General features: G+C 38.1%; 1 protein-coding gene across 1 annotated transcript; it reads left to right on the top strand.

Annotated features, from left to right (window-relative positions):
* COL6A1 (collagen type VI alpha 1 chain) lies at nucleotides 1–26,726 on the top strand. Its single transcript, XM_053470632.1, has 35 exons — nucleotides 1–265; nucleotides 5,401–5,530; nucleotides 5,643–5,843; nucleotides 6,069–6,228; nucleotides 6,362–6,484; nucleotides 6,952–6,972; nucleotides 7,099–7,119; nucleotides 7,780–7,824; nucleotides 7,952–8,005; nucleotides 8,586–8,630; nucleotides 8,709–8,735; nucleotides 10,847–10,873; nucleotides 11,501–11,545; nucleotides 11,966–12,019; nucleotides 12,215–12,277; nucleotides 12,484–12,546; nucleotides 12,858–12,911; nucleotides 13,001–13,036; nucleotides 13,803–13,865; nucleotides 14,285–14,347; nucleotides 18,003–18,065; nucleotides 18,908–18,970; nucleotides 20,192–20,242; nucleotides 20,411–20,446; nucleotides 20,539–20,601; nucleotides 21,256–21,321; nucleotides 21,620–21,655; nucleotides 21,988–22,024; nucleotides 22,273–22,281; nucleotides 22,492–22,625; nucleotides 23,157–23,266; nucleotides 23,547–23,730; nucleotides 23,821–23,995; nucleotides 24,253–24,282; nucleotides 24,521–26,726. Exons 1-35 carry the CDS (start codon nucleotides 97–99, stop codon nucleotides 25,132–25,134), a joined length of 3,135 nt encoding a protein of 1,044 aa, XP_053326607.1. The 5' UTR covers nucleotides 1–96; the 3' UTR covers nucleotides 25,135–26,726.

The raw sequence follows: 26,726 nt of genomic DNA, 5'->3' as shown, positions 1-26,726 counted from the left end.
TCCTTGTGCTGTGTGCTGCATTCACCAGGATTCTCAGCGCTCACCGAATCCATCTCTTCCCTTCTGCCTGGTTGTCCAGGAGTCCAGGGGAGCATCATGAAGATGCTGCAGGGAGACCTCCCGCTGACCCTTCTCCAGCTTTTCCTGCTGATTGGGAGTGGTCTTACCCAACAGGTGGGCATCAAGGTACCCCCAGAAGGTGGCACAGGGGGTAAAGGATCCACTATAATTATCCCTGGAGTGGACAGAACATCCTCCTTCCAAGGTAATAAAACGTCTCACATAGGGATTCCTTAGAAAAAACATTGTTTGAAATGACTGGACTTTAATGTTTAAGGACATTACCTGTGTGGCATTTTCAGAATAAGGGGTTCTGCGCCTAAATACCCACCTGGTCATGTTTATAGTATCCCCACAGTGTGTCTTCTACCCAAATATCACACACCCTAAGGTGTCCTCAGGTCTTGCTTCTCCATGGGGCATCATCTGTTGCTTGCTTTTGGATGATAGATTCATGTTAACTTAAGACTTTTTAGTTGTACTAATTCTAGTTTAGAATTACTTATCATTTTATGAAAAACAATGCTTGGATGAACATTGTTTATTTTAAATATTTGTTTATTTCTCTTGTGTGATAATAATGCTCACAATTTAATGCCATACAAACAAATATCCTCCTGCTCCCTATACCTCCTTTTTATAGGATTATGGTCAATTATATATATATGGTCAATTGCTGTATTGTACATTTTAATAATGCATATTTTAATACATAAATGTGTTTGTAAATGTAACATAACAAAAAATACTAAAGACTAAAATATAAAAATGACAATGTATATTATTATTTTTTTATTTTCTAATATAATATACAGCAGTGTTTTTATACTGAGGGAAACAATTGAGTAAAGGTTGGACTGGTGGTAGCCATCCTCTGATGTAGGACTACTACTCCCATTCTAGTCTACGCAAAGTAATGGGTAAACTTGGAACAGTGCAGTGTCCCAGCCTTTCTACCCCAATATAACACATGGCGGTTTCACAATAAGTTGTTGCTGTAACATTGGTATCTTTTTCAATTAAATATTAATGTCCAACCCGGCCCTTGAATACCATTCTAGTGTTTAACAGTAACAGTCGGGGTTAGTAAATTATAGTTAATGTGGCAAGATGCAATTCTTTTCACTGTTACCTACTTTATTGTTCAATTGATTTTATATTTTAAATGTTAACTTTTGGGCTGTATACTTTGGGTTACTTTTCTATTTGTTACACACTGAATCAGAGAAGCTGGATGCATTTCTCATTTCTGCCTGATTGTGTTTGGGGGCGCTGTCTACTCATATAACTCATGGAGTGCTTCATTTAATGGCTTACTCTCCCTATAGTGGCATGTACTATGCAGAAATTGTACAAATGTATAGTACAGACTGTAGTACAGACTGAAAGACCAGCGGCAAAATCTCAGCAATAGTTCTCTCTGCTATTGTTATATATATATATATATATATATATATATATATATATATCAATGTGTGTGCAAATATCTATTTATTTATGAGGATATTTGAATGTATTCATAAACAGATGGTGTTGTGTAACATAAGAGGACTTGCCAACTTGCCAGTGCATATAAAATATATATTGTCTCATTCCATCTATATTTTCATGTATGCGGTTGCTGTATTACAATAATATGATACTGTATGAACAGAATAAGATGGCTGGATCCACCATTTTGTGACTATAAATGGGAAACATAAGAAACAATGTTCTATAATGCCAAGAGCCATATTATTGTTACTTGTAATATCAAGCTCTGATTTGCGACATTGCTCTCCCTTTGTTCTATCGCTGAACTCATGAGAAGGAAATATTACACAAAAGTTTGTAAAGTTTTAAGTTTGGGCTCTTTACTTAAATCATCTTTACTTAAATCATCTTTACTTAAATCATCTCATATTGTACCGGACTCATAGAGAATTGGGACATTCTTAAAAGAGTGCTGAGCTTAGACATGACCTGTCTTCATGTTGCCTTCAAAATGACATCTGGCTGTCGCAGTTTCAATACAATTGATGCTAATCTCTATACTAAAACAGAATTGGGTAACTAACGGAGTAACACAGTATGTGATTGCATTGTTTTCAAACAAAAGAGCGCAGTAACGGCATTAACAGCTTTTCAAGGCTAAGTTTATGGCAAAACACCCAACCTGTGGCCTTGTTTACAATAAGGTGGATAGTACGTTGACGTCGCCCCTCAGAAAGGCAGTATTCAGTATGTTTAAGTTTTGCAATGAGCATAAAAAAGACCTTACCTTAAATTAGGAATATATTTATCACAACCTGTATTTAGTCAATTTTTCTAGAGCTACAGCTCAAAATTCAGCACAGTAAAAATTCTGCATACTGTCACTCAGGGTTGCTTGGTACACTCAAGTAAAATAGTTTATACCCCAAATTGAGATTTTTGTAAGAATTATCATCCCATCCACTGTGTCTGCAGTCCGCAGTAGCGATGGCTTTATTATTAAGTAGGTAATATTGCAAAGTACATCTAGATTTGTACTGACATGGAACAGTGAACTCAAGTAGCACCAGAGTTTTGATGGCGTTAAACATGGCCCAGAGGGAAATGTCTCAGCTTTTCATTTGATTGCTACCTTATCATACAGGTATGGCCTCTTAAATAGATCATCTGTAGTAATTTAGTGCGAATATGGACGGATTACTGGTTCGAATGCTACATCAGCCCTAAAAGCATGTGCTGCTGGCTGTGAAGCAAGCCACTTGCTTGACACAGCCCTGAATGTCTAGCTGAAGGCACAGTTTTGTGCCCCCCCAACAATAATGTATATTAAAGGGGCATTACAGGCACCCTATTTTTATGCTAAGTTAGAGTTAGAAAAGAAGACATCTGTCTCATTTAACTTCTCACCCGTCTTCTCTATTGACACAAGAGAGCATAATGAAGTGTGCTTCTTACACATCCGACCCAAAGCTTCAGGTGTCCAAATCAGGACACCTGTGTTGGAGGTGTGGAGTGAGGTGGGGCCTGGCCCGGTAAGTAGGCAGGGCTTGGGTGGGGCGGGCATCACCTTCTTTACCTGAAGAAGAGCCACCTTGCTAGGCTCAGCTCCAGAGTGTCACAAAGTGTCCACATGGGAGCTAGAATGGAGGTCTGTGTTATTATTTATTTTACAGCTCTCTTGGTTTTTCAGTGGAGATCAAAGGACCTCCTTAAATAGCCACTCATGCCTCATTGTCTGCATAAGTGGGACACTGGGGCAGCCATCTGGGACAGTGGTTGAAAATGGGGACTGGCCCGCTGAGCATGCGCAAGAAGTTTACATACTAATGCTAAGACTTATTTCAGGAGAGAAAACAAGGAGAGACATTCAATGAGACAGAAGTCAAGTTTTCTAATGCCAATAACTGAAGAACATGTATTTGCATGCAGTTAACATACATTAAAAACATGAAAGCATTGCTTCAAAAGTAAATCACCGCCTGGCTTATTCTTATACAAGAGCCGATCTTATTCTAGAAATAGTTTTTTTTCCATTCTGTGGATTGTGCTTTAATATAGTATTAGCAGATGTTTTACCAAGACCTGATTAGGGCACTTGGGGCCCTGGAGCAGTTAGACAAAGAGAGTCCCTCTTGCTACCCCTCCCATCATATCTACACTTTGCCTCCCGGATGTCCTTCATGCTCCCTTACAGGCACTGCATGGATGGAAATGATGTCACTTTCCATTACGTAGCACAGTGAAGGAGCTGCAGGCCACAGTACTTCCGGTAAACGACGCAAATTGTGTCACTTCCTGTCACGTGATGTCAGTGAAGGAGCTACAGACCACATCCTGTAAGTACTGTGACCTGTAGCTCCCTCACTTTGCTGTCGCTGTCACTAAAATGATGTCATTTTCTGGTGCCAATGACAGTGAAAGAGGCATCATTGCCGGTGCTATGTCACAGGAGAGGTGCTGGGCCCTCGCAGCTTTGGGACCCTGAAGCAATTGTTCTGTAAGACCTATGGGGGAAAAATACACTCTATACATATACAATTTGTGACGCTTCAGTGTCCTGTAACCATAATGTCACCGCCTCACAGACACAATTGTGTGCTTCTTTGGCTTCGGTTTTCCTGGTTAACTCCCCGCCTGTACTAAAAGTGAGTGGGACACCTACCAGAGTTTTAATGAGAGACACATTAGTAGTTAATGAATGACACTGATCCCTGTATCCGCCATGGATTATACTGCGTACCCTAGAGTATTCGTAACTTCTTAAAACACTGATCATTTAGTGGTATAGCCAGTTAGATTCATCATTCTGGTCATTGAATAACATTTTCATTTCCAGTGAAAAATGTTGCCACATGTAATTGCTATGTTGCTACCACTTAAAGTTGGCGTAATGAGCAGTTGGTGAAGCAGTCCAGCTGTGTGATCACCTACGAGATTGGTCCTACATATAGAGCACGCAGCTGATTGTGCCAAGACAAACCTTGTGTAACAAGCTCTTAGCACTGATGTGCTGCTATTTAAAATAACCTGGTAGGTAGCTTTAAAGACCAGAAAAGTCCTTGAAAGACTGAAATCAGTACGATACGCAAACTGGATATAGCTCAGGGGAAGACTTTACATAGACACTAACACACACACATGCACACTAACACAAACACTTACACTGATGCTAACACACACTCATGCTGACACACTGAAGCCAACATACATACATACTCACTTATATTACCGCCTCACTCCCTTAAACTCTTGCATCTCTACCTTGTTTGAAGTTTTTTGTAATAGCAAGGACACATTTTACCATTTATATGGCACTGACACCAGGAACAATAAGAAAGTTACACAACCTATCAAGGGTTAATTTATTAAAAAAATAAAATGTAGAGACTGAAATGTTTTAGATATTGGGCCACAGGAATACAAAGGTATAAGTAGAGTTAATTGCTTCCTGGGCAGATCTAATTTGAATTACTTGGACCTTAACTGAAAATTATAGGTGGCATTTTTAATATGATCAACAACATTTCTACTGGCCTTTTTGCTCTGTCTCGCTTTATTTAGTTAAGATAGGTTCACTGTGGAATGTGTAAATTTATAAATAGATAATTGTGGGATGGTGTACACCACAAGGTCATTTTGCGGCCCTCGTTTTCCATTCTTAAAATTTCTGGTTCATAGAGTTTACAAATAGGTATTTGTGCGTCAACCATTTCATTGTGTATTGAACAGCTATTGTGTGTTTTACCTAGAGATGTATTGATATATAATGTAGACATCAATAAACCAAACCGACTAGTTACACTCAATTAGCCTAATAATCACTTTTAGGTGACATTTGCTGATTTATGTAATTGTGTCTATCCTTAGATTGTCCTGTTGATATCTTCTTTGTGCTGGATACATCAGAAAGTGTTGCTCTCCGTGTGAAACCTTTCAAGACCTTGGTGAATCAAGTCAAGGATTTTACCAATACATTTATAGACAAACTGACATCCAGGTATATGAGTATTATCACCCTGTGATGACATCTCACACTGTAGCTTGTAGCCATTGCTTCACCGTAGGGGTATTGTATATGATAAATCTCTACACTTTTCATCTTGTTATAGGTATTACCGTTGTGATCGGAACCTTGTGTGGAATGCTGGTGCTCTGCACTACAGTGATGAAGTGAAACTTATTCGTGGACTTAGCCGTCTACCCAATGAAAAAGAAGCCCTTAAAGAAAGTGTAAGAAGAGTTGAATACATTGGGAAAGGAACTCACACTGACTGTGCCATCAGAAGAGGCATTGAGGAGGTCCTCATTGGGTTGGTATAGCAAAAAACATTCATGTTCAAGCTTTTTGGGGAAATTATTGTGTGTTCTCTCTTTTCATGGAGTTACCACCAAATAATATTTTTCGCTTTGTCCTTCTGCTGCATATTTTCTTCTCCTGATTCTCTCTTTTCAGATGGTTCAATTCATTATCGGGTTTTCTCTAATCATGTAGCTGTGGCATAACTGTAATATACATGACATCTTTTTCTTTATAGAGGTTCCCACCAGAGAGAGAATAAGTATCTAATTGTGGTGACAGATGGACACCCCTTGGAGGGATACAAGGAACCCTGTGGGGGACTTGAAGATGCTGCTAATGAAGCCAAACAACTGGGCATAAAAATCTTTTCTGTTGCAATTTCACCAAATCATCTGGTAGGCTTTCATTATGGCTAATCCATTTGATACCTTCACACAAAAAATTATGTCTAAGGGAACTTAGATGTAGCACATTAGCCCCTAAGATGTAAGAGCATCCTTACTCACTATTATCTGTTCTTGTTTTAAGGAACCTCGTCTTAGCGTTATTGCATCTGATCCAAACTACCGCAAGAACTTTACTGCTACTAGCACCACTGGACTCACCGCTCAGGAGATAGACAGTACTATTGATGCCATTATAGATACCATTGTAAGTATTCTCTTATATTACATCAAACGTGCATTGCATATTACCCTCTTCTAGTACTTATCGATACAGAACAAAGTTAGGTATCTTTCTGATGACAGGCAGGGTCTGTATGGTGCATGTACTAGCTAATTACTTATGTACAGTAAAGAGCAAGTATTGAATAAAGTCACTAAAGCTACTTCAGCAATACACTCCAATGCTGAAATTTGCTGTGCTTTAACTTTGATACAGCATGAATTGACATACCTTGCTGTAACACTGGGTCGTTCCTCAGTAATAGGAATGGCAGATACACTGGAATATCATCATAAGTACATATTAGTAATATTGAACATTGTTCACTTATCAAATAATAAAATGCCTCTCATTGACTATATGGTAAATATTCGGTGGTAACGCTGCTGATACTTTCTAGTAACATCGTGATCCATTGCATAGCGAGTAATGAATCTTTTCTTTTCTTTCAGAAAATTAACGCTGAGCATGGGGTGAGTCCTACAGATCTGATCTATTGATATAATAGACAAAACAGCAAAACATTTTCCATGCCATGTATATATTACCGTTACACATAATGATTTACTTATCTTTCTCTCTTTCTTTCCCTGTCACAGTGCTGCTCTTATGAGTGTCGGGTGAGTGATTATAAAAAGCGATTACTCTTATTACTGTTTATATATATTTTTTGTAGCTACATTTTTTATTTTTTTAAAGAATATTAGAACAAAAGTGAAGCATGATATTGAGCTATTACAGACTAAATGTTTTTTTTTGCTAAAGTACTATCAAAATGAAGTTACAAGGACACAGGATAGGAATTATTAATAATTGAGAAATATATTTTCTAGACATATGGTGAAGCAGACATTCTTGTGTTATCTCGACCCTATCATATGATTCTACTACTATACTAGGGAACTTCCAGGCTCCTGCTCCCTAGATAGCCCAGTGACATTGGTGGTTGGGGCTGACATTGTTGAATGGGTGGGGCTGATTACATCAGTGGCTTGGGCCATAGGCATGGCTAGTCCAACTGCTCTATATTTGTATGGGGGTAGGAATGGGAAATAGGCGGGGAGGGAGGCGTGTCTAAACACTGCTTCCTCAACCTGGAGATTTTGGGCTGTGACCTGGAGAAGCAGGACTTCACCTAGAGTCTTCGAGCAAAATCCGGCGAGTTCTTAGGTTTGTCTATGACTGCCTAATTAGAATGTGTATCATTGTATTATTGTATATGCTTGTTGGACATTTTAATTTTTTTTTAATATTTCACTCCTTTTATGTTTTTACCATAGCCTCCAAGAGGCCCAGTAGGAGATAGAGGCTCTCCCGGTTTTGAGGTGGGTCACAACATACGGCAAGCACTATATGTATATCTCTATATATATATTTATATATATATATATATATATAAAACAATACATATTACACACTGACTGATTTTTTTTATTTTATATGCACTTACAGGGAGAAAATGGGCGGCCAGGACTTCCAGGACTTCCTGGGTTGTCAGGAGATCCGGTGAGTACAGTATGACCCACTGGTATCGCTGGTCACCAGACTATACACTAAGCTAAGCCACTTGGCACACTTCATACCAAAAGGTTATCTAAAGACAGTACTAATCACTATATTATGTTTCCTAAATTTTAAAAATGTAAAAGCTCGGTTGTACCCAATTACCCACTTTCATACCCCAGAATCTCTTTACTATAAATGATTTGATTTTGAAAGGTTGTAGATACATCTGTAATATGTGGGCCTAAGGGCAGTAAGGATTGTATTCAGATCCTTTAAGTAGACACTGTAGATAATATTGGTTATTATCAGGGCATGTCATGTGGTTTGTATAGCCCTAGATTCAGAACAGCAACTCCCCAATCAGCATTTTTTTAATCCTCCAGAACCACATAAGGCAATGATGCTGGTTGATGTTTACCACCATGAAAGAGGGTGTGAGTGGTACTCCTTTCAGCCACATTCACTTTCAATCCAAAGCTTCGCTAAAATATGACAACCCAGAAACCATGTCACTTAACTCCGTAAGGGAATCTCTCAAAAAGCTTGTCTGTATTTCTGACACTCTTTTTTTTGTCTACAGGGAAGACAAGGTGATATTGGGCCTGCTGGATACCAGGGAATGAAGGTAAACATCACCATGAACCACCTTTCAATGTTGCTTTTGAACATATTCTCACAAATCTTTATGCTCTTTTTTCTGTAGGGTGATCAAGGTGTAAGAGGCGAGAAGGTGAGTTAAAAAGAAGTACCTTGGCATTCTATTGTATTGTTGAACACATTTTATGTTAGAAATCTCACAACATAAGCACCTATCTCTAGATCTGTAGTTTATAGAGCGGACCTAGACATAGAAGAACCCAGATTATGCATAAATGATCTGTTAAATGGGGAACTGAGTACCTGTAATTGGGAGGTGAACCGAGTGATCATTTAGAAAGGACCATTAAATGATAAATCCAGGAGAAAAATAAAAGAACACTAATAGTATATCTGAAAGGTGCTGTTTTACTGAAACAAAACATTACTTGCACTTTATAGGAAAATTTTTACTTTAGTAGACCCAGAATTGTGTTTGTTTGTGTATGAAGTTTAATAAAAAACACAGAAACATTTAAGAAGTTGTTTTGGTTGCTAGGGCAGCATTCAATAAATTGGTTGAGGCAACTTTTTAACATGATTGGATAATTATTTCTGAGGAAGGTCTGAGTGTTCCACAGCATTAGGAATGATGCTTCTAATGCTGTGTATTTAGTTACAAAATCATTACATCTAGCATAGCAGATAGAACAGCGCATTTAATTAAGAGAAAATCCTCAAGATATGTCCATGAACAGTTAGCAAAGATTTTATCGTATGAGCTGGCCATTTTGAGCGGGAACTCTGGGTATCTGAAGAGTCATGAACATGAAGATCAGGGGGCTCAGATGTTTCTCTGATATCATTATGCATTCTTAAGTGAAACCCCAGTGACTTCTTCCTGCAATTAGATCTACATTGGCCCTGCATCATGAATGGGTAATATGAGAGATTTCTTAAAACTTTCCTCACTGATTAAACTATGATTTATACAGGATCGATTTAGCTCTTACTGCAGGAGAAGCTCACTGAGATGTGCCCTTCATAATATCCACTGATATATTAGGGAGTTGAAAACACTTGGGGAATAGCCCTCCGTGTCTTAAATACAATGGTTAGGACTGAAAACAGTCTGTATTCTTAATATAACGTTATGCTGTGGATATATATAGAGGTCACATAACAAATCCTTGGAAACCATCTATGTAGCTACAAGTTTAAACACATTTAAAAATTCACAAATGTGCGTTATAACATAGATGCTATTTTATTAAGTATCAACAAAATCAAAGATATTCGCAATTGTAAGTTCATTATTTATGCCCACTGTACTTTCCAAACTGTAGCATGTTGTATTCGTACATGTTCCATTTCATTTTTGAAATAAATGAAACTTGTTGCTTACACTTACATATAACATCACGCTATGTCAACAATCTATTTGTATGTTTCATGTAATCAGCAGCATGTGACGGCGGGTCTTACATCTGTCTAGGATTAGTACCATTTCCAAATGATTATGTTCTCAGAGTTTCAGTAAACAAAGCCTCCATCATCACAGTAATTGTTTCAATCATATTTCTTTGAAGCATTTATATATTTTAGAACTGACATTGTTATGCATATTTTCTTTGTACCTTGAACATATACCAGCACATGTACTATTTTACATGTGACAGACACGTTTCTAGGTAAACTATTCATATTTTAGATTTTTGTCCGTATGGCCTACATATTTCCCATCTAAGTTTATCTTACGAACATTCATCGGTTACTGTTTTTTTCTCATGTCATGAAGATTTAATAATATCTAAACATAATTTGTCATAAGCACCATGATAATATTTAACTCACTTCATTATATTAAGAGGTTGTCTTCATGTAGTAACCGGTATTAAAATAAAGTGAGACACAAACTCTAAATATAAACCAACCTTATTTACAAAGATGAAACAATGGAACAGACAGCCTGAGAAATAATTTAGACTATGTAAAAAGGAATAAATAAACGTATACTTATACATTAGGCTTGTAGAATAAGCAATATGATAAGCACACCCTTGCTAAATCCGAAATTAAGGAACCGAATAGGAAAGAGTGATTGTGGGTACAAAAGAGAGATGAGAAGAACACATAAAGGGAACCAGGGCTTTAGATGAGAAAATAAGAAAGAGAAAAATGAGTTCCTACTCAGAGAACACAAGAATACTACAGGCAGGAGAAAAGTATGGAATATTTATTTTATGCAATGTCATCTTTTTACAGGGTGGAAGAGGTGCCAAAGGATCAAAAGTAAGTACTGACTTTTATATTATGTTGAGCAACAGGGTTTATTATTCTAGCCATTTTAATTTTCTATAATCCTAATCAGGCCCCTGCAGTCTATCCAGTCTCTGATTGCACATTGACTATTATGAGACACAGGTAGTACCTTTTCATTGTGTTTGCACATACTTTTAGGTACAACTTTGACTCTGTAGACTGACCAGCCACTACTACCGACGGAAATTACCCTGTTCCGTTTTTGACATCTGACAGCCAAACCTTGAATTGCTGCAGGCCCTTCTCTTGCCGTCTCTGTGTCATCTTTATACCTGTTCAACAAACTGCTGTGTCTTAGACAGACTCTTAAACATTTGTCCAAGCCCCCAATGGTTTATTCTTGCTCCCCTATTGCGAATACACTTATTTGACTTTGCTAAATCACAGCTCTTACTGTATTGAGTTCATTGTAACATTCTTGTTCAATCAGTAACTCGACCATGAACAGTGAGAGAGCAACCAGTCTCTTTACAGATGCTCGCAAATTAGTCTGAATTTTCCTGTTATTAGTTAACATTGCGGTCCTCCCTCACACACACTGTTCCGCCAACCTAGATTCGTTTTACAGCTCTGTAATACGTTCATCTTTTTGTACAGGGTGATAAAGGCAAGAGAGGAGTTGATGGAATTGATGGACAGAAGGTTAGTATTCATTTTATTTGCATGAAAACTACACATATTTACACCCAAACATATATACTATCTAAACAAATGCATTCAATCACACAAGTTACCATATTTGCTATTTCATTTTTGTTATTGAAGACACTACAGTGGTCTACCTGCATATGCAGGCAAATGAGAGCAACTTTCTTTTCCATTGCCAGCTTATTGATGTTTTATTACATACGCACGTCTCCAATTTAATTTAGATGATATGTGAAATGATTGTAATTAACAATACATTAGCTGTCATAATTTACGAAAACTAATACAATATATGTAACCGTAAATACACAATAAACAAACACATTCTGAAATTTGCACTCATATTGCGTACATGTCGCATTTGAAGCAAGTGTTTTGTCTGTTTTACTAAAATATTTTTGTTCTTTCTAAAAGGGGGATGATGGATTCTCTGGACTCTCTGGATGCAAAGGATCCCCTGGGTTTGAAGTAAGGAGAGTTAAACCTGAAGTCTTAGAAGTCTGTCACTAGTCTGTGTCGTGAAGATCAGTATGTGAATCTCTGTATGTTGAAGAAAGCAAAACGGCAGTTTGTTGTCATATTTTTTGTGTATTTGGCTTTGAATGTGTTGTCCTTTTTATGATATAACAATTTTTCTGGTTAGTAATATTGGTTTCTTAATAGGGAGAACCAGGGTCACCTGGACCCAAAGGAGATCCTGGATCATATGGACCCAAAGGAGTCAAGGTGAGTTTCAGTCTTCTTTTTTGAAATGTCTTAATATACAAGTCAAAGTATACTGACTGAAACACAAGAAGGGGTTATAATAGAGAGAAAGCAGCGTAAATGTATGGAAGAAACCTGATGTCCAAAAACAACACATGAGGACAAATGCATTGCAAAGAAATCACAGTAAATGTTTCTGTCTAAGTAATCAAGTTTCCTTTTCTCAGGGAGAATCAGGAATTCCAGGTGTTGCAGGTAGAGCTGGGAGCATTGGAAATACAGGAGACAAGGTAAGAAAAATCTAGTTTAAAAGAAGCAGAGAAATAATATTCACCAAAAATGTGGCTTCAAGATCAAGGTTATTTGAAGGGCCCTATGTCATAAATGGTGGTGTCCTACCAGACAAGAACACCTATGTGCTTGTTAACTTGTCCGTCACTCAAAAATTCAGATTAAACTGTGATGCATAAGATGTCTCTCTCCCTTTTAACAGACCTTGAGTAGTCCTCTGAACTTTAATTCCAAGAGAATGTCCAATTTAATTATACTAAGTTTCATTGTAAGCTTTGTTGGTAAATTCCTTGTTTCCTTTGTTTTCCAGGGAGATCCAGGGACAAATGGTGCACCTGGAGAGAAGGGAGAGTCTGGGGATGAGGTGAGTGACCTACATGATCTCTTTACCGACTAATTTTAAACTAATGTCTTCAAACCTTCCTGAGACATGTATGTTTCTTGTCATTATAGGGAGATGCTGGATTAGATGGGCCTCCAGGTGAAAGGGTAAGATTCATGACATAAACTAGTTATAGAATGCTTTGTAGCATGTAATGTTCCAAAATAAGAAATTAGGCACTTTGTAGTGATCTTTTGTGTAGATATCTTTATCTTAAATTCCTTATGATGTGTATGATGTTTTCATTCACACCAAAACAAATTTCTACAGTATCTGTGCCTCTGTTTTAACCATAGTATTATTGGTTCTCGCAAAGCCAATTGTAAACATTTTTGTAATTTCCTTACATGCATACATATTGACTGGTTTGGTATAGGTCCAGAAAACCCTAATTGTGAATTATACTATATTAGGTTAATAATATAAATACTGTTGCTTGCTTTTACATAGTAGAAAGGGAACAAAGTTTTCTTGACACTTATTTCACACAAAGCCCACCTTGGCCTAAAACAGGGGTGTCCAAAGAGCATTATGGGAGATGTAGTCCTGCAGCAGCTGGAGGGCCGCAGGTTGGACACCACTGGCCTAGAACTATGGACCCATTGACTCATTGCTTATGCCTAATGACACAAGGGCGTCACTACAAAAGGTTTGGGAGCCTCTACCAAGATCTCATAGATTAAAATGGAATGTAATTGCAAATAGAAGCACTCTCAGCTATAACCCTACTTTTTATACTTAAAATGCCAGACTTGTAGTCTGCTTAGACCACTAAAGAAGAGATGCAGCATCAAACACTACCGTTATAAACGTTTGAAAGATTTTATGAAATATTTTTGATTTTGTTTCACTTAAATTGATTAATCTTTACAGGGAGGACCTGGAGAGCGTGGCCCTCCTGGGGTGTCTGGAGCACGTGGACCCAGAGGAGACAGGGTAATGTTTTAAAAATGGTGAATCTTACACATGAGTGTATGAAGCACAGTTGTATGTGCGAGTTGAATCAGTATCATATTTATATGTACTGTATATCATGTTAGATGCTTATTATATGTGTGCGTGTTTCAGTGTATGCAAGTGATCGAAAACATTGTGAAACTCCATGTATGGATACACAATGTTTTGTCAATAAATGGAGTTTTACATAGTTTTTTTTTAACTTACACTAAAAATGTGTTATTGGTTGCATGTCTAACATGAGTGTTGTAATTTGTATGTAACAATGTAACCAAATTCTCCACTAAATGGTTTTTGTTGGGTGCAATACTCAAATTTCCCTCCTCTCCCCAATAAGGGTTTTTTCTTTACCATAAGCCTTACCTTATTGTTTCTTTAAATTTCATTTTTGATTGTAGGGTGAACCAGGACAGCAAGGTGACCAAGGACGAGATGGACCAGTTGGCCCCAGCGGGGATCCAGTAAGACACATTATGTTAACATATGTGCTTATTTTAAAGTATTGAAATATTATTTTCGGTATCCTTTTTTACATCAATGGATGGCGAAACAAGATTAACTATACATTATGAGGGGTATTCTTACTGTAGAATATCTCTAGGGCTTCTCATATCACCCTAGGTTACAGTGAAACCAAACATATGGTATAAGCACATTATCCTACCATATAATACATTAGTGTGTTCAGATGGTGTAGATAGAGTCTTTAGTTGAAGGTGATATCTTTTTTTTGGCAACATAAAAACATGTAGTCACATAATAGACCTTAGATACTTCTTGTGTAGGCTTCATGAGAAAAGAGTCCTCTAATGTCCTGAAGTGTTACGTGACTCAACATCTTTTTATATGTTGGTCCAATCAAAGGTATCACATTAGCTAAAGACTATATCTTCACTTGGACTAATACAGCTGTATCAATGTTCCATATTTAGATTGTCTACAAGCTTAATGTATGCAAGTACATTTATAGGTGGTTATGATCTCCTGTTATCAACATTACATGGTCAGCATCAGCAAGCCCTCTATAAGGTAAAGCGATCTAGCTTAGCGCTTGACAAGCATTCCTTTTAGCTCATGATATCTGCTCCCATATAACATGATGTATAGTTATCACCTTCTTCAAACACTAAATAATACACAAGTATTTGTGGATGCTATGTCTCCACTCTGTGTAAGTAGGCATTCGTGGACAAGATTTATACAGAAGCACTGAGACAATCGTATTTTATGTTAGTTACTTTATTTTCGGGTCCATGAATGTATGAACATAGAAAGCCAAATAGTTTACCTTATGATTATTGTGCGAACAGGATTAAGTTAAGGTTTGTAATCTCTATGATTTCCAAAATATTTCATTATGCCTTTTTTTCCTTCTCTACAAATTCCCTTTTTTTATTTTTTATTAACATTCAACTATATATATATATATATATATATATATATGTACAAGATCTCCATCTTGTACTTTTTATGATTTCTAAATGTTTTTGTTTTGCTCTTTCTTATCAGCAGGATGCAACTGGGAATTTCTGTCATACTGACTTTCCCATATTTAAAAAAACCACAAGGGTTTGGAGGAGCATGGTTCTCTAAGTTTAATAGTCAGAGGCTAAGCATTTACAGACAAAATCATTAACAAAATACCAGGATATAATAATTGCACAGTGATTAGTCCTCCTCTGAACTAAAAAAGAAAATAGGACATGGAACTTTTAACATAATTGGTACTTTTGTGTCCTAGGCCATTCCAGCAGATATTTTTCAGTTTGCTTTATATGTTTATAGTACCACTGATATTTACACATTCATCCAATACTTGGACTGTGCTGTTCCTGACTGGATTCATATTTTCCAATGCTTTTTGAGGTTACACATCTATTGGTACAAGGGATAAAAGAAGAAGGAAGGGTGGATGAGTTGTAATTGACACCACTGAATAATGGAGACCCATTAGTGGTCTAGCCAGTGGCCTAGTGAAATTCAACCTATTGGGCAACCTAGTAGTTGAAAGGTTTTAGAAAAATACTATAGGCACTGTTTTCCTGTTGGTTTCTTTGCAAGTTGTGTGCCAATAATAAATAACTTGATGACACAAAGCCAAAAACATGGGCATATTGTACTGGCAGAGGGGGCATTCCAAAACTACTGTATATTTCCATAACAGGTTGTCACTGGAGTCCTCTTCCACTCCTCCATGACAACATCACATAGCTGATGGATGTTAGAGACTTGCGCTCCCCCACCTCCTGTTTGAGGATGCCCCACAGATGCTCAATAGGGTTTAGGGCTGGGGACATGCTTGGCCAGTCCATCACCTTTACCCTCAGCTTGCCCTGCGGCCCAGTCTCCGAAAGGGAGGGGATCATGCTCTGCTTCAGTATGTCACAGTACATGTTGGCATTCATGGTTCCCTCAATGAACTGTAGCTCCCCAGACCATGACAGGCCCAGACCATGACACTCCCACCACCATGCTAGACTGTAGGCAAGACACACTTGTCTTTGTACTCCTCACCTGGTTGCCGCCACATGCGCTTGACACCATCTGAACCAAATAAGTTTATCTTGGTCTCATCGGACCATAGGACATGGTTCCAGAAATCCATGTCCTTAGTCTGCTTGTCTTCAGTGGGCTTTCTTGTGCATCATCTTTAGAAGAGGCTTCCTTCTGGGACGATAGCCATGCAGTCCAATTTGATGCAGTGTGCGGTGTATGGTCTGAGCACTGACAGGCTGACCCTCCACCCCTTCAACCTCTGCAGCAATGCTGGAAGCACTTATATGTCTATTTCCCAAAGACAACCTCTGGATATGACGCTGAGCACGTGCACCAACTTCGTTGGTCGACCATGGCGAGGCCTGTTCTGAGTGGAACGTGTCCCGTAAAACCGCTGTATGGTCTTGTGCTGCAGCTCAGTTTCGGGGTCTTGGCAATCTTCTTATAGCCTAGGTCATCTTTATGTAGAGCAACAATTCTTTTTTTCAGTTCCTCAGAGAGTTCTTTGCCATGAGGTGTCATGTTGAACTTCCATTGACCACCGAATTTAACACACCTGCTCCCCATTCACACCTGAGACCTTGTAACACTAACAAGTTACATCACACCGGGGAGGGAAAATGGCTGAGACATTAATGGCTGTGTGTTGAGTTATTTTAAGGGGACAGTAAATTTACACTGTTATACGGGCTGTATACTCACTACTTTACATAGTAGCAGAGTGTCATTTCTTCAGTGTTGTCAAATGAAAAGATATAATAAAATAGTTACAAAAATGAAGTGTACAATTAAGACATTTCGACATAGACATTTAGATGACTACTGCTTGTAGAAAAGTAATGTTTTTATTTGAGTATTTTGGATAACTGTTTGACTGTTTTCACATTTCTGTGGTCTTCCCTCCCACTATGTGTTATGGTGACGTTTGGTGTCTCCAGCTGAATCATTCCATCAGGTCTCACTCTGGATTACTTTTACCGCTGCTATCTTAAATGACACCTCTGTTATCAGTGTTTCCCTGCGTAATGGAAACCCTCGAACAGTGGAATTCTGCTGTTGCTCTCTTTTGGTTTCTAAAGATCTTTCTTTCTAGTAATTAATCTTTTGTAGATTACCCCCTGTTTTCTGACAGTTTCTGGTTTCATTCAATTCTTTTGGATCCTCATCTTGTTCTTGATAGTGTCAAAAAATCAATGCACATACAGCAAAATGAGAGCTTTTTGAACATACAGCAAAATGAACATGTCTTAGAATAAACAATATAATATTTCTTATTCCTATTCTAATCTTCACCTCTAATCCCACCTACCTGTTCTTCTCTCTCATTTATTTTATATTTACAATATTTTCTATCTATATTACCATCTGTCGCCATGGTTTTAGCTCCATTTACTTTTTGATAATGTGAAGACATTGATTGATAAGAGCAGAGAATGATCAGAATGCCCCTTATCATTGTCTTCCTTGTCTTCATCCTGCTTTCTTTTTCTCTGGATTGCCTGTCCAGATTTAAACTAACTGGTGTTCAGTAACATCAGTACAACATTCTCTTTGCACACGTGATAGTCCTTCCAAGATAACATTGAGCAGCTAATTCTTATGTTTCCTTTCTTTTTGTAGGGTGAACTTGGACCCGAGGGAGCAAAAGGGTACAGAGGTGATGAAGGTCCTCCTGGACCAGAGGTTAGTATCCTTTTTTTCTCTCATTCAGTGCCAGTGTGCTCTACTATTTGTAATGAACAGAGGTAACCTACCATAGGTAACGTGCAATACAAAATCTGCTTCATAACATGGATGTAGCAGGGTCTGTGACCCCTGTTCGGCTATTTACTTTATCACAGGTGTTCTTCATTCTTCAACTGAAAGATAATAAAATAGCGGAACTTACTGTGGATATTAAAGTTTGGTCACACTGTGTTTTACAGTTAGTTGTCCAGGCAAATAAATGGTTAATGAATCATCAAATGGCAATAGACATATTGTCTTCATATACAACGGTTTTGTGCTAAATGTGGCATTGGTCACCACTACCATCTAAAGTGAGTGTAAATATGAAATATCCCCTAGTACATACAAAAAAATCCTTGCATACCAAATGATTTGTGCTTCATGCTGCGTGTCTTATTTCTCCTCGATTTACAATCTGCATTGCATTTTATAGTTTATACTAAAATTTAGTACTCTTGAATGCATTCCAAGAACACGGCTTTCTACAGGGTATAATGCTTTGTGTTCCTGCGTGAGCCCTCCAAACTTCATAGTACACCATGCACTCACCCTTACCACAGTGTGAGTTGACTTATGTGCCCAGCAAGCAGCTTGGAAGTGCTACCAAAGCAGGGGGACAATTGTCCAGATTGAGATTTAATGAGTTGCTTGTGATTCCCGCTGGATTCCCTGGCATGTGTATTAAACTGGAATCATCTGCAGCTGTTTCCTGTGTCTCCTGTTTCCCATTAACTATAAATCTTTTTTTTTCCTTTTATTTCTACATGTTTTTTACTTTATTATTTTTTGTTGCTTAGGGGCCTAAAGGACCAAGAGGTGCAAAAGGATTACCCGGAGAGCAGGGAGTGGCAGGAGAGAGGGTGAGTGTTGCTACAGAAGAGGGGAGGTGGTGGTGTTCTGTGCTCCGTCGATGTGTAGAATAACTTCCCTTAAAGCGAATGGAAGGGAATGTGTTTACAAGCCAGACAAATGTTTTAGAGAAATGTTAAAAGGGGAGCGTTATGTACACAAAGGAGCTGTTTGGTGTGATCAGTTCAGTAGGCTGAAGTTCTGTATCACTAATGTAACATAACTAAATATGTGATGTTACGTTTTAGACGTTATATAAGGGGTTTTTACTTTGCTGAGAGGGTGGTAGTTAAATAGCCTCCTATCAGAAACGGTGGAGGCTAATATACATACCTGTGAGTTTTCTAGCTCTGGGTACCTGGAGCCCTCCTTGCGGTTATGAGATCCCACTGACGTCAGTGAACCGTCCAGGCGACGTCAGTAGGTGGTCCTGTCCATGAGTGGAGTGGGTTGTGTGCTGCAAAAGAGCTCCCGCAACCCAGAGTTTCCTCTTAGTGACCCGAAGAAGCAGCGCTTTACCCAGAGTCTCCAGGCAAAATGCGGTGTGCTAATACATGTATAGGTATAACGCTATTCAAAGTCTAAGACAAAACCAAGGACTGCTAAAGGTCTGAGAGTCTTTCTAAAATGAGTAGACTAGATGAGCTAAATGGTTCTTGTCTGCCGTTAAATTTTCAGTTTCTGTGTTGTATGTGTTGAGGTGATGGGTTTGAATCAGGGCTGCATCTGCAGGGCAGAGGGCCGGATATTGTAAATAAACACACTTGCATCTGTTTTTTGTATGTACGATATGGACATGGAGAGGGGGTGTATGTTGCAGTAAAATGTACTATTGTATGCAATGCCTGAAAACAATCCACAATCCAGACTATTAACTATCCAGACAGTTGATCCAGAAGTGCTTGAGTACTTTCCATGTAGTGGACAGGGTATAGACAGAGCACATCAGGATGAGTGTACGTCTAATCTGAAGATCAGGGTAGGCAATTAGGCTTATATATACACTACAACATGGAGACACGTGCTATATATCTAGAGCAGATATTTTTGTGTACAAAGAAGAATCAGAGGACCTTGAAATATTTGTGTTCGGTTTTAAGAACTGATTTATTGCAGTGGCAAAATTAAATTGTAATTTAAAGTTTTTCTGTGGGCCACAATTTGTTATTGTTATACAATGTAGAGCACTGGTCTGGTGAACATGAAAATACATTATTTATTTGTCTAATTAGGGAGAAGATGGCCTTCCAGGAAATGGCACTGATGGATTCCAAGGTTTCCAGGTGAGGTTTTCATTTTCGTTAAAGGAATGTGAAAGTGGGCAACATAGATCTGAGGGCTGTAAATTAGATTTTAATTTTCAGAAGGTGTATAATGTCATTGGTCATGGAATTCTTCTAGCTTGTTGATAAAGTAAAACTCCCTGTATCTCTTTTGTCATTGTTTTTCAGGGTTATCCCGGAGCTCGTGGAGAACGTGGAACTAATGTAAGTGATTGTTTTGTACCAAGAGTAGACACTGTCCTTTTTATTTATGGAAAGTAAAAGGAATACAATTGTTTTCCATTTTTATTCTGCAGGGAACAAAGGGGTATCCTGGACCAAAAGGAGATGAGGGAGAGCCTGGAGACCCTGGCGAGGATGTGAGTATGAAGACAACATGTTGGCCTATAGTACTGCTGCAAAACAAAGAGCGTTCGATGGCAGTGTTTTCCATTCACAACTCTTTTCTAGATTTATATGAATATATGGAACTGTGAGTAGATATATATATATATGACTTACACCTGGTATCAAGGCTTACAACAGCTGCTTAAACTGTTGTAAGAAACTAGGGTTACACGGGTATTTTTTTTGCTCATTCGTTTCACAGCATGTGAGCTTAGATGCGTGACATAAACATTTGCAATGTTCCATTCTTTGTATCTGCTGACATTAGGTGACTGTTTTTTTATATATATGTTTATATATCCAAAAGTATTCACATATTAGCTACTTTATCTTTGTGTATATCTATTTTTTTCATTAGAGACTAGACATTGATCTGTTTTCACCTGCTAAAGCTCCCAGTAATGTTGGTATGCTGACAAAAATTGGAGAATAATTTAGAAGACAACCCAATGATCAATATACAGAATTCCCAGGAATAAATGCAGAGATACAAACTAATCTTCTCATATAGCATGGCCCAGATCCACATTTAGCCAACTGCATTTCTTATTGTTGTATTATAAATGAATGACAGACACAGTTGGATAAGTAAATGTAAATGTGTTTTGTTTTGTGCCATATTTCAGAATCTAATTCCAGGCCCAGTTGGTGCTAAAGGAGCAAAAGGCTACAGAGGATCAGAGGGACCACCAGTAAGTAACACAGACTTTTGGATTGTATCTGTCAGATCTCCATATTCGGATGCTGTGCAGTAACCCAGCTTTATAAGGAAAGCTACTCTTATTCTGTCTAAACATGGGTTTGCTCAGGATAACGCTGTGTGTCTGCCAATAGCTATGGCAGGATTTCCGTGCAGTGAGGCTTGGGATAATACTCGGGATTTATATCATACTGATTATAATAAGAATCGTAATCAGTTTAAGTGTGTGTTTGTGGTATATATTCTTTGTGTTATCATTGCTTTTTTACACAAACCATATTCCCTTACAGGGATCACAAGGACCTCCAGGACCCCCAGGCCCGGATGTGAGTCACTTTATATTTTTGTTGCCAAATTATCCCTTGACCCAATAAGCCGCCCACCACAGTGTGACTGTGAGAATAAGTAATGGTTGCTCGAGAGTCTGTGCCTTATATCACATCTTCCTGGTAGGGAATACTCAACCTTAATAGCGATCTCATCAAACAATTATAGGAAACACATCATTTAAAATGCCACACATTTAGAAACAAGATCTGTAAATGTCTTCTGTATTTAAAGGCTTTGTACTAGCCCACATGGTTAGCTTGAGTGTCTGTCTGTTTTGTATATTAATATGATTATTTTGGATGTGATTAATATTTTGTGTCTTTCTCAGGAGTGTGAGATTCTGGATATTATAATGAAAATGTGCTGTGAGTATCAAGTTTATTTTAAAAATTGGTGTTATTATGAGCCTGTTGAATCCAGAACTACAAATTGCGTAGCCTTACTTGCACCTCTGGTAGATAGGGTACTAGTCTGTGCAATTCATTATTATTCTCCAATGTATACATGCTTTATATTATGAGAAAATTCCAGATTAAATTGTTTGTAGAATTTTATTTTGCTTATTAGCTGATTTTATAATTCTGTTAATTGTGTATTTTGTTTTTTCCTCCAGCTTGCTGTGGTGAGTATGTTGCCTCTGTGTATTGCTCAGTATATTTATTTCATCTGCTCTTAATTCCAACTATCACATTTCTCTTCCACCGACAACATTGCTATTTAATGGTTACCTATCAGAAAGATTAAACCTGGATGATCTCCTTTCTCCTCCCTCTTCTACAATCTCAAGTGAAGTAAAAATCCTAAATAATCCTGTCTGCATTTCTTCCCTCAGAATGCATCTGTGGTCCTATTGATGTCCTCTTTGTGGTTGATAGTTCGGAGAGTATTGGTTATTCTAACTTCCAACTAGCCAAAGAATTTATTATAAAAGTCATTGATCGTCTGGCCCGGGATGAACACGTTAAGGTAAGACCTCCCAGTTACATGTCTGCTGTATCACTAGACCATTTTTGTCATTAGCATCACGTGCTGAAGGACACAGGAACTAGGGCTTAAGATCCTGCTTTAGTTTACTATGCGGCCTGTGGAAAAACATATAAAAAAAACTGTTAGCAAGGCCTCTTTAACATGGTTTCAAACATACACCGTCGGTTTTTCTGGTAGTTTTGTACGATACTTTACAGCCGACGATGGGTTTCACTTGTTGTTTAAGATATAGTTGATTAAGAGTAAGTGATTGTTTCTACCAAGTTCTTCTTCACAAACATTAACACGTACAGGAAAAACAATACACGAGCTGTGTTACAAGTTAAATAACTCCCATTCTTTATAAACTGCTCTTTTACAAGGTCATTTCATGCAGTTTCACCTCAGTTAGTGTCACAACAGTATTAAAATTGTCTTAATTTGAAAGTATAAAAAAACACCATACGTTTCAGATTTTAGTTTATGTACTTCTGTTATTATTGATTACCTTCTTTAATCTTCTCTTTACAGTTTGATTCTGGGGACTCTCGGGTTGGGGTGGTACAATACAGTCATGGGAACACTCAAGAATCTGTGGCCATGGGAGATGCCAATATCCAGTCTATTGGCCAGTTAAAGGAGTAAGTAACCCAGAAATGATGAAAGTGAATAAACTGCAGCGTCTTTATATTTAAATACAGCAGACAGAACGCTATATTAAAATAAACTTTTGTATTGTGTATATGTGACACCATAGCTAAGGTGATATTTATTTATTTATTTACATAATGAAAGAAGTTATCACAATGTAGCACGTCAGGCTGAATCCCATAAATACCCAGGACAGTCTTAGAGTTAATTATAACAAATTGAACTATTAACTATAATAATGTGTCCATATATATAACATTTTGTCTATAGAGCAGTGAAGAATTTGGGCTGGATTGCAGGTGGAACATGGACAGGAGAGGCACTTGCTTTTACAAAGGACAATCTTCTTAAACGGTTTGCATCTGATAAGAGAGTGGCATTGGTGCTGACTGATGGCCACTCTGACATCTTGAGAGACAAAACTCCACTAAATACACTGTGTGAGGTCACTCCAGTAAGTAGTATTCCGTACAAGTCTGAGTTGTTCCCAAGGTGCTCCCACAGTAGCATGACGATAATACTCCACTCTTTTTTTCTTGGACAGGTGGTCTCACTAGGGGTGGGTGACATATTCCAATCTGCCGCTAACCCAGACCAGCTTGAGGAAATATCATGTGGGGGGCCAGCGATCACACAGGGCTTGTCCTTGCAGAGGACAAGTTATGCAGAGCTCCTAGATGATGCCTTCCTTCACAATGTAACTGCTCATATTTGCAAAGGTGAGAGACAGCAGAAACAATGATACATAAACAGCCAGGCTTGTTTAGGGCTAGGTGATCTGATTCATATGTCATAAAGAGTATAACATGGAGCCTTAATAGAAATACAATGCTTCTAACCCCATAGATTTATCATTAGTTCATGGAAATCCTTTGACTGATTTGCTAAAATGAGAAATACTTACACTTTGTTGTAAATAAATGTATTATGATAGTTGCTTTTTCTGATTTGTGATTCTATAAATTCTTTTTTACAGAGAAGAAGTGCCCAGATTATACCTGCCCCAGTGAGTATTTGACTATTGACTATGTATAGTTGGGCATTAAAAATCCAGTGCAGCAGATAATAACGCTTCTGTCACTTTTGCGACACAATAACGCTATATATATTCGTAATGAGGCAAATTAGAAGACTAGATGATCTGAGTGTGTCTTACAGTGTGGCACTGTGTGTGTGTGATTGTTAGGTGTTTATGATGGACACAACTAAGTCTTATTCATTAGCTAAGAAGTGTTTTTTTACAGTTTCTTTTCAGGTTCCAGCTGATATCACTCTGCTTGTAGACAGTTCTGCCAGTGTAGGCAGTCGAAACTTCCTGACCAGCAAGAGCTTTATAAAGCGTGTTGCAGAACGTTTCCTCACTGCTAAGAGTCCAGCACTGGACTCTGTACGTCTGTCTGTGATGCAGTACAGTGGACCTACTCAGCAAAGGGTTGAAGTTCAGTTCCTGTCAAATTATACCGAAGTTGTGAAAGCAGTGGACAACATGGAATTCATGAATGGTGCCACAGATCTGGGAGCAGCCTTGCGTACATTAACCGAACTTTATCGTGAAGATGCCATGCCTGGTGCAAGTAAGAAGCTACTAGTTTTCTCTGATGGAAACACAGATCAAGAAGATAATCTCCTAGAGGCAGTTCGGGAAGCACGGGCAGCGGGTATAGAGATCTCTGTTTTGGCCGTGGGCAGTCGACCTAATGAGGCTAACCTTAGGATTCTGCTGACAGGTGCCCCAGCAGACATCACTGCACCTTTCCCTGACAGAAACCTTTTCCGTATACCTGATTATCCTTCTCTTCTTAGAGGTGTTCTGTACCAGACCGTCACACGCAGAGTTTCCCTCAACCCAAACCAGTAGGGGCATAGACCAAGCAGCTCTTTACCTGATGACACACCAAGCCTGAGACTGTATCCCATAGACATTGTATCTTGAGATTATAATTGGGGGATACCATCCCTGCTTCCCAGAAATCCCACCCTAAACCTCACAGTCCCTCATACTCATTCTTTGACCCACAAATGTATCATCAGAAATATTGATAAGATGATTGCAATCAACTCATCTCGTGTACTTTCCTCAAATACTGATTTAAACACTCATCAAAAAGTAACATTACAATTTTTAGAATGCCATGGTTAGTTTAATGACCTTTGTGTTGGACCTTTAAGGGTTAGGCATGAGAGTTAATTTGTTTGTGCATATATACCAACATGCCAGTGCATTCTAAAAAAATTGGTTTGGCTTGCAATGTTTTATTATAGAGTCTAAATATTTGGTAAGTGTCACAAGATCATGTGTTCTAGATAAAACAGCTTATAAACAAAATGGCCATGCAATGTGGGAAAAAGCTGCAAGAGAATTTATTGGATGGGTAAAAGGTGATGATGGTGGAACTGTGTGGTCTACATGAGTGGGGCTACACAATGTATAGGTAAGCAGGAAGGGGAGCATAAAGAACCATATTTAACAAAGAAAAATATATTTCCTATATTAATTTCCTTGTTAACATGCAGTTCTAGCATACCCAATTTGGTGCCCATAGAGGGTTCGTTTAGTGCGCAATACGATTTCATCTCAGTGCACACAACAATTCAAACTTCAGGTCTTTACATGCTTTGGGATCCAAATGACTATAGGTTTTCTCTTCATCCAAGTGAAGCTTTCCCAAACACAATGAGATGTTTACACCTTTTGGACTAAATCCAGGGTTTCAATAAGTTGGAAAGTCTATGGTGCAGGGATTTGCAGCTGTTCAAACCTATTAAGAACTAAATGTGCGCAAAGGTTTCTTATGATAATTGTAAAATCATCAGAAATTTTATTGAAATGAAATACACTTACAAAGATTCCAATAGGGCTGTGTGTTCATGCAGTAGGATAACTGTGAATATCAAATAACCATTTGAAGCCTAAAATACAATCTCATGGCCCATGACCATAAAAAGAGTTGTACATTTCCTTTGTGTTTGGCAGTGCAGAGTCTGAGAATCTGCACAAATATACACATTTGGTTTGAAGCTTTTTTTTTACATACGCATTGTAATTTCTTTTCATTTTTTAAATTAAATTAGAAATTAGCAAAAAACACACGAATCCCTAATTTAGCATTTTTACAGTAAAAAGGTGCATCATTTCAACACCTCTGGCTGTGCATGCGAAATATGTGAGTATTCAGATGTGTATGTACACGGACTGCCATGTGATGCACCCTAGTACTGTAGAGGTTCAACATAGGATTTTTATTGGTGCTATATTCAGGAAAAGTGATTTGTTATAACCAAAACTATCATTCTGTATGGATGCTATCTGCCATTAGTAAATTGTGTCACTGGTGCTTGGTGGGTTGTAAAGTATGACAGTGAAATAAACAGTTCACTTGATGGGGGTTGTGGCCCTCAATGTTACACAACCTCTAGTCATTTTGTCTTGGAATAAAAGGTTTACCCACC

Source organism: Spea bombifrons, chromosome 7, assembly GCF_027358695.1.
Source record: "Spea bombifrons isolate aSpeBom1 chromosome 7, aSpeBom1.2.pri, whole genome shotgun sequence".
Lineage (NCBI taxonomy): Eukaryota > Metazoa > Chordata > Amphibia > Anura > Pelobatidae > Spea > Spea bombifrons.
The sequence above is the reverse complement of the archived record's forward strand: the minus strand, read 5'-3'. Positions and strand labels throughout refer to the sequence as shown.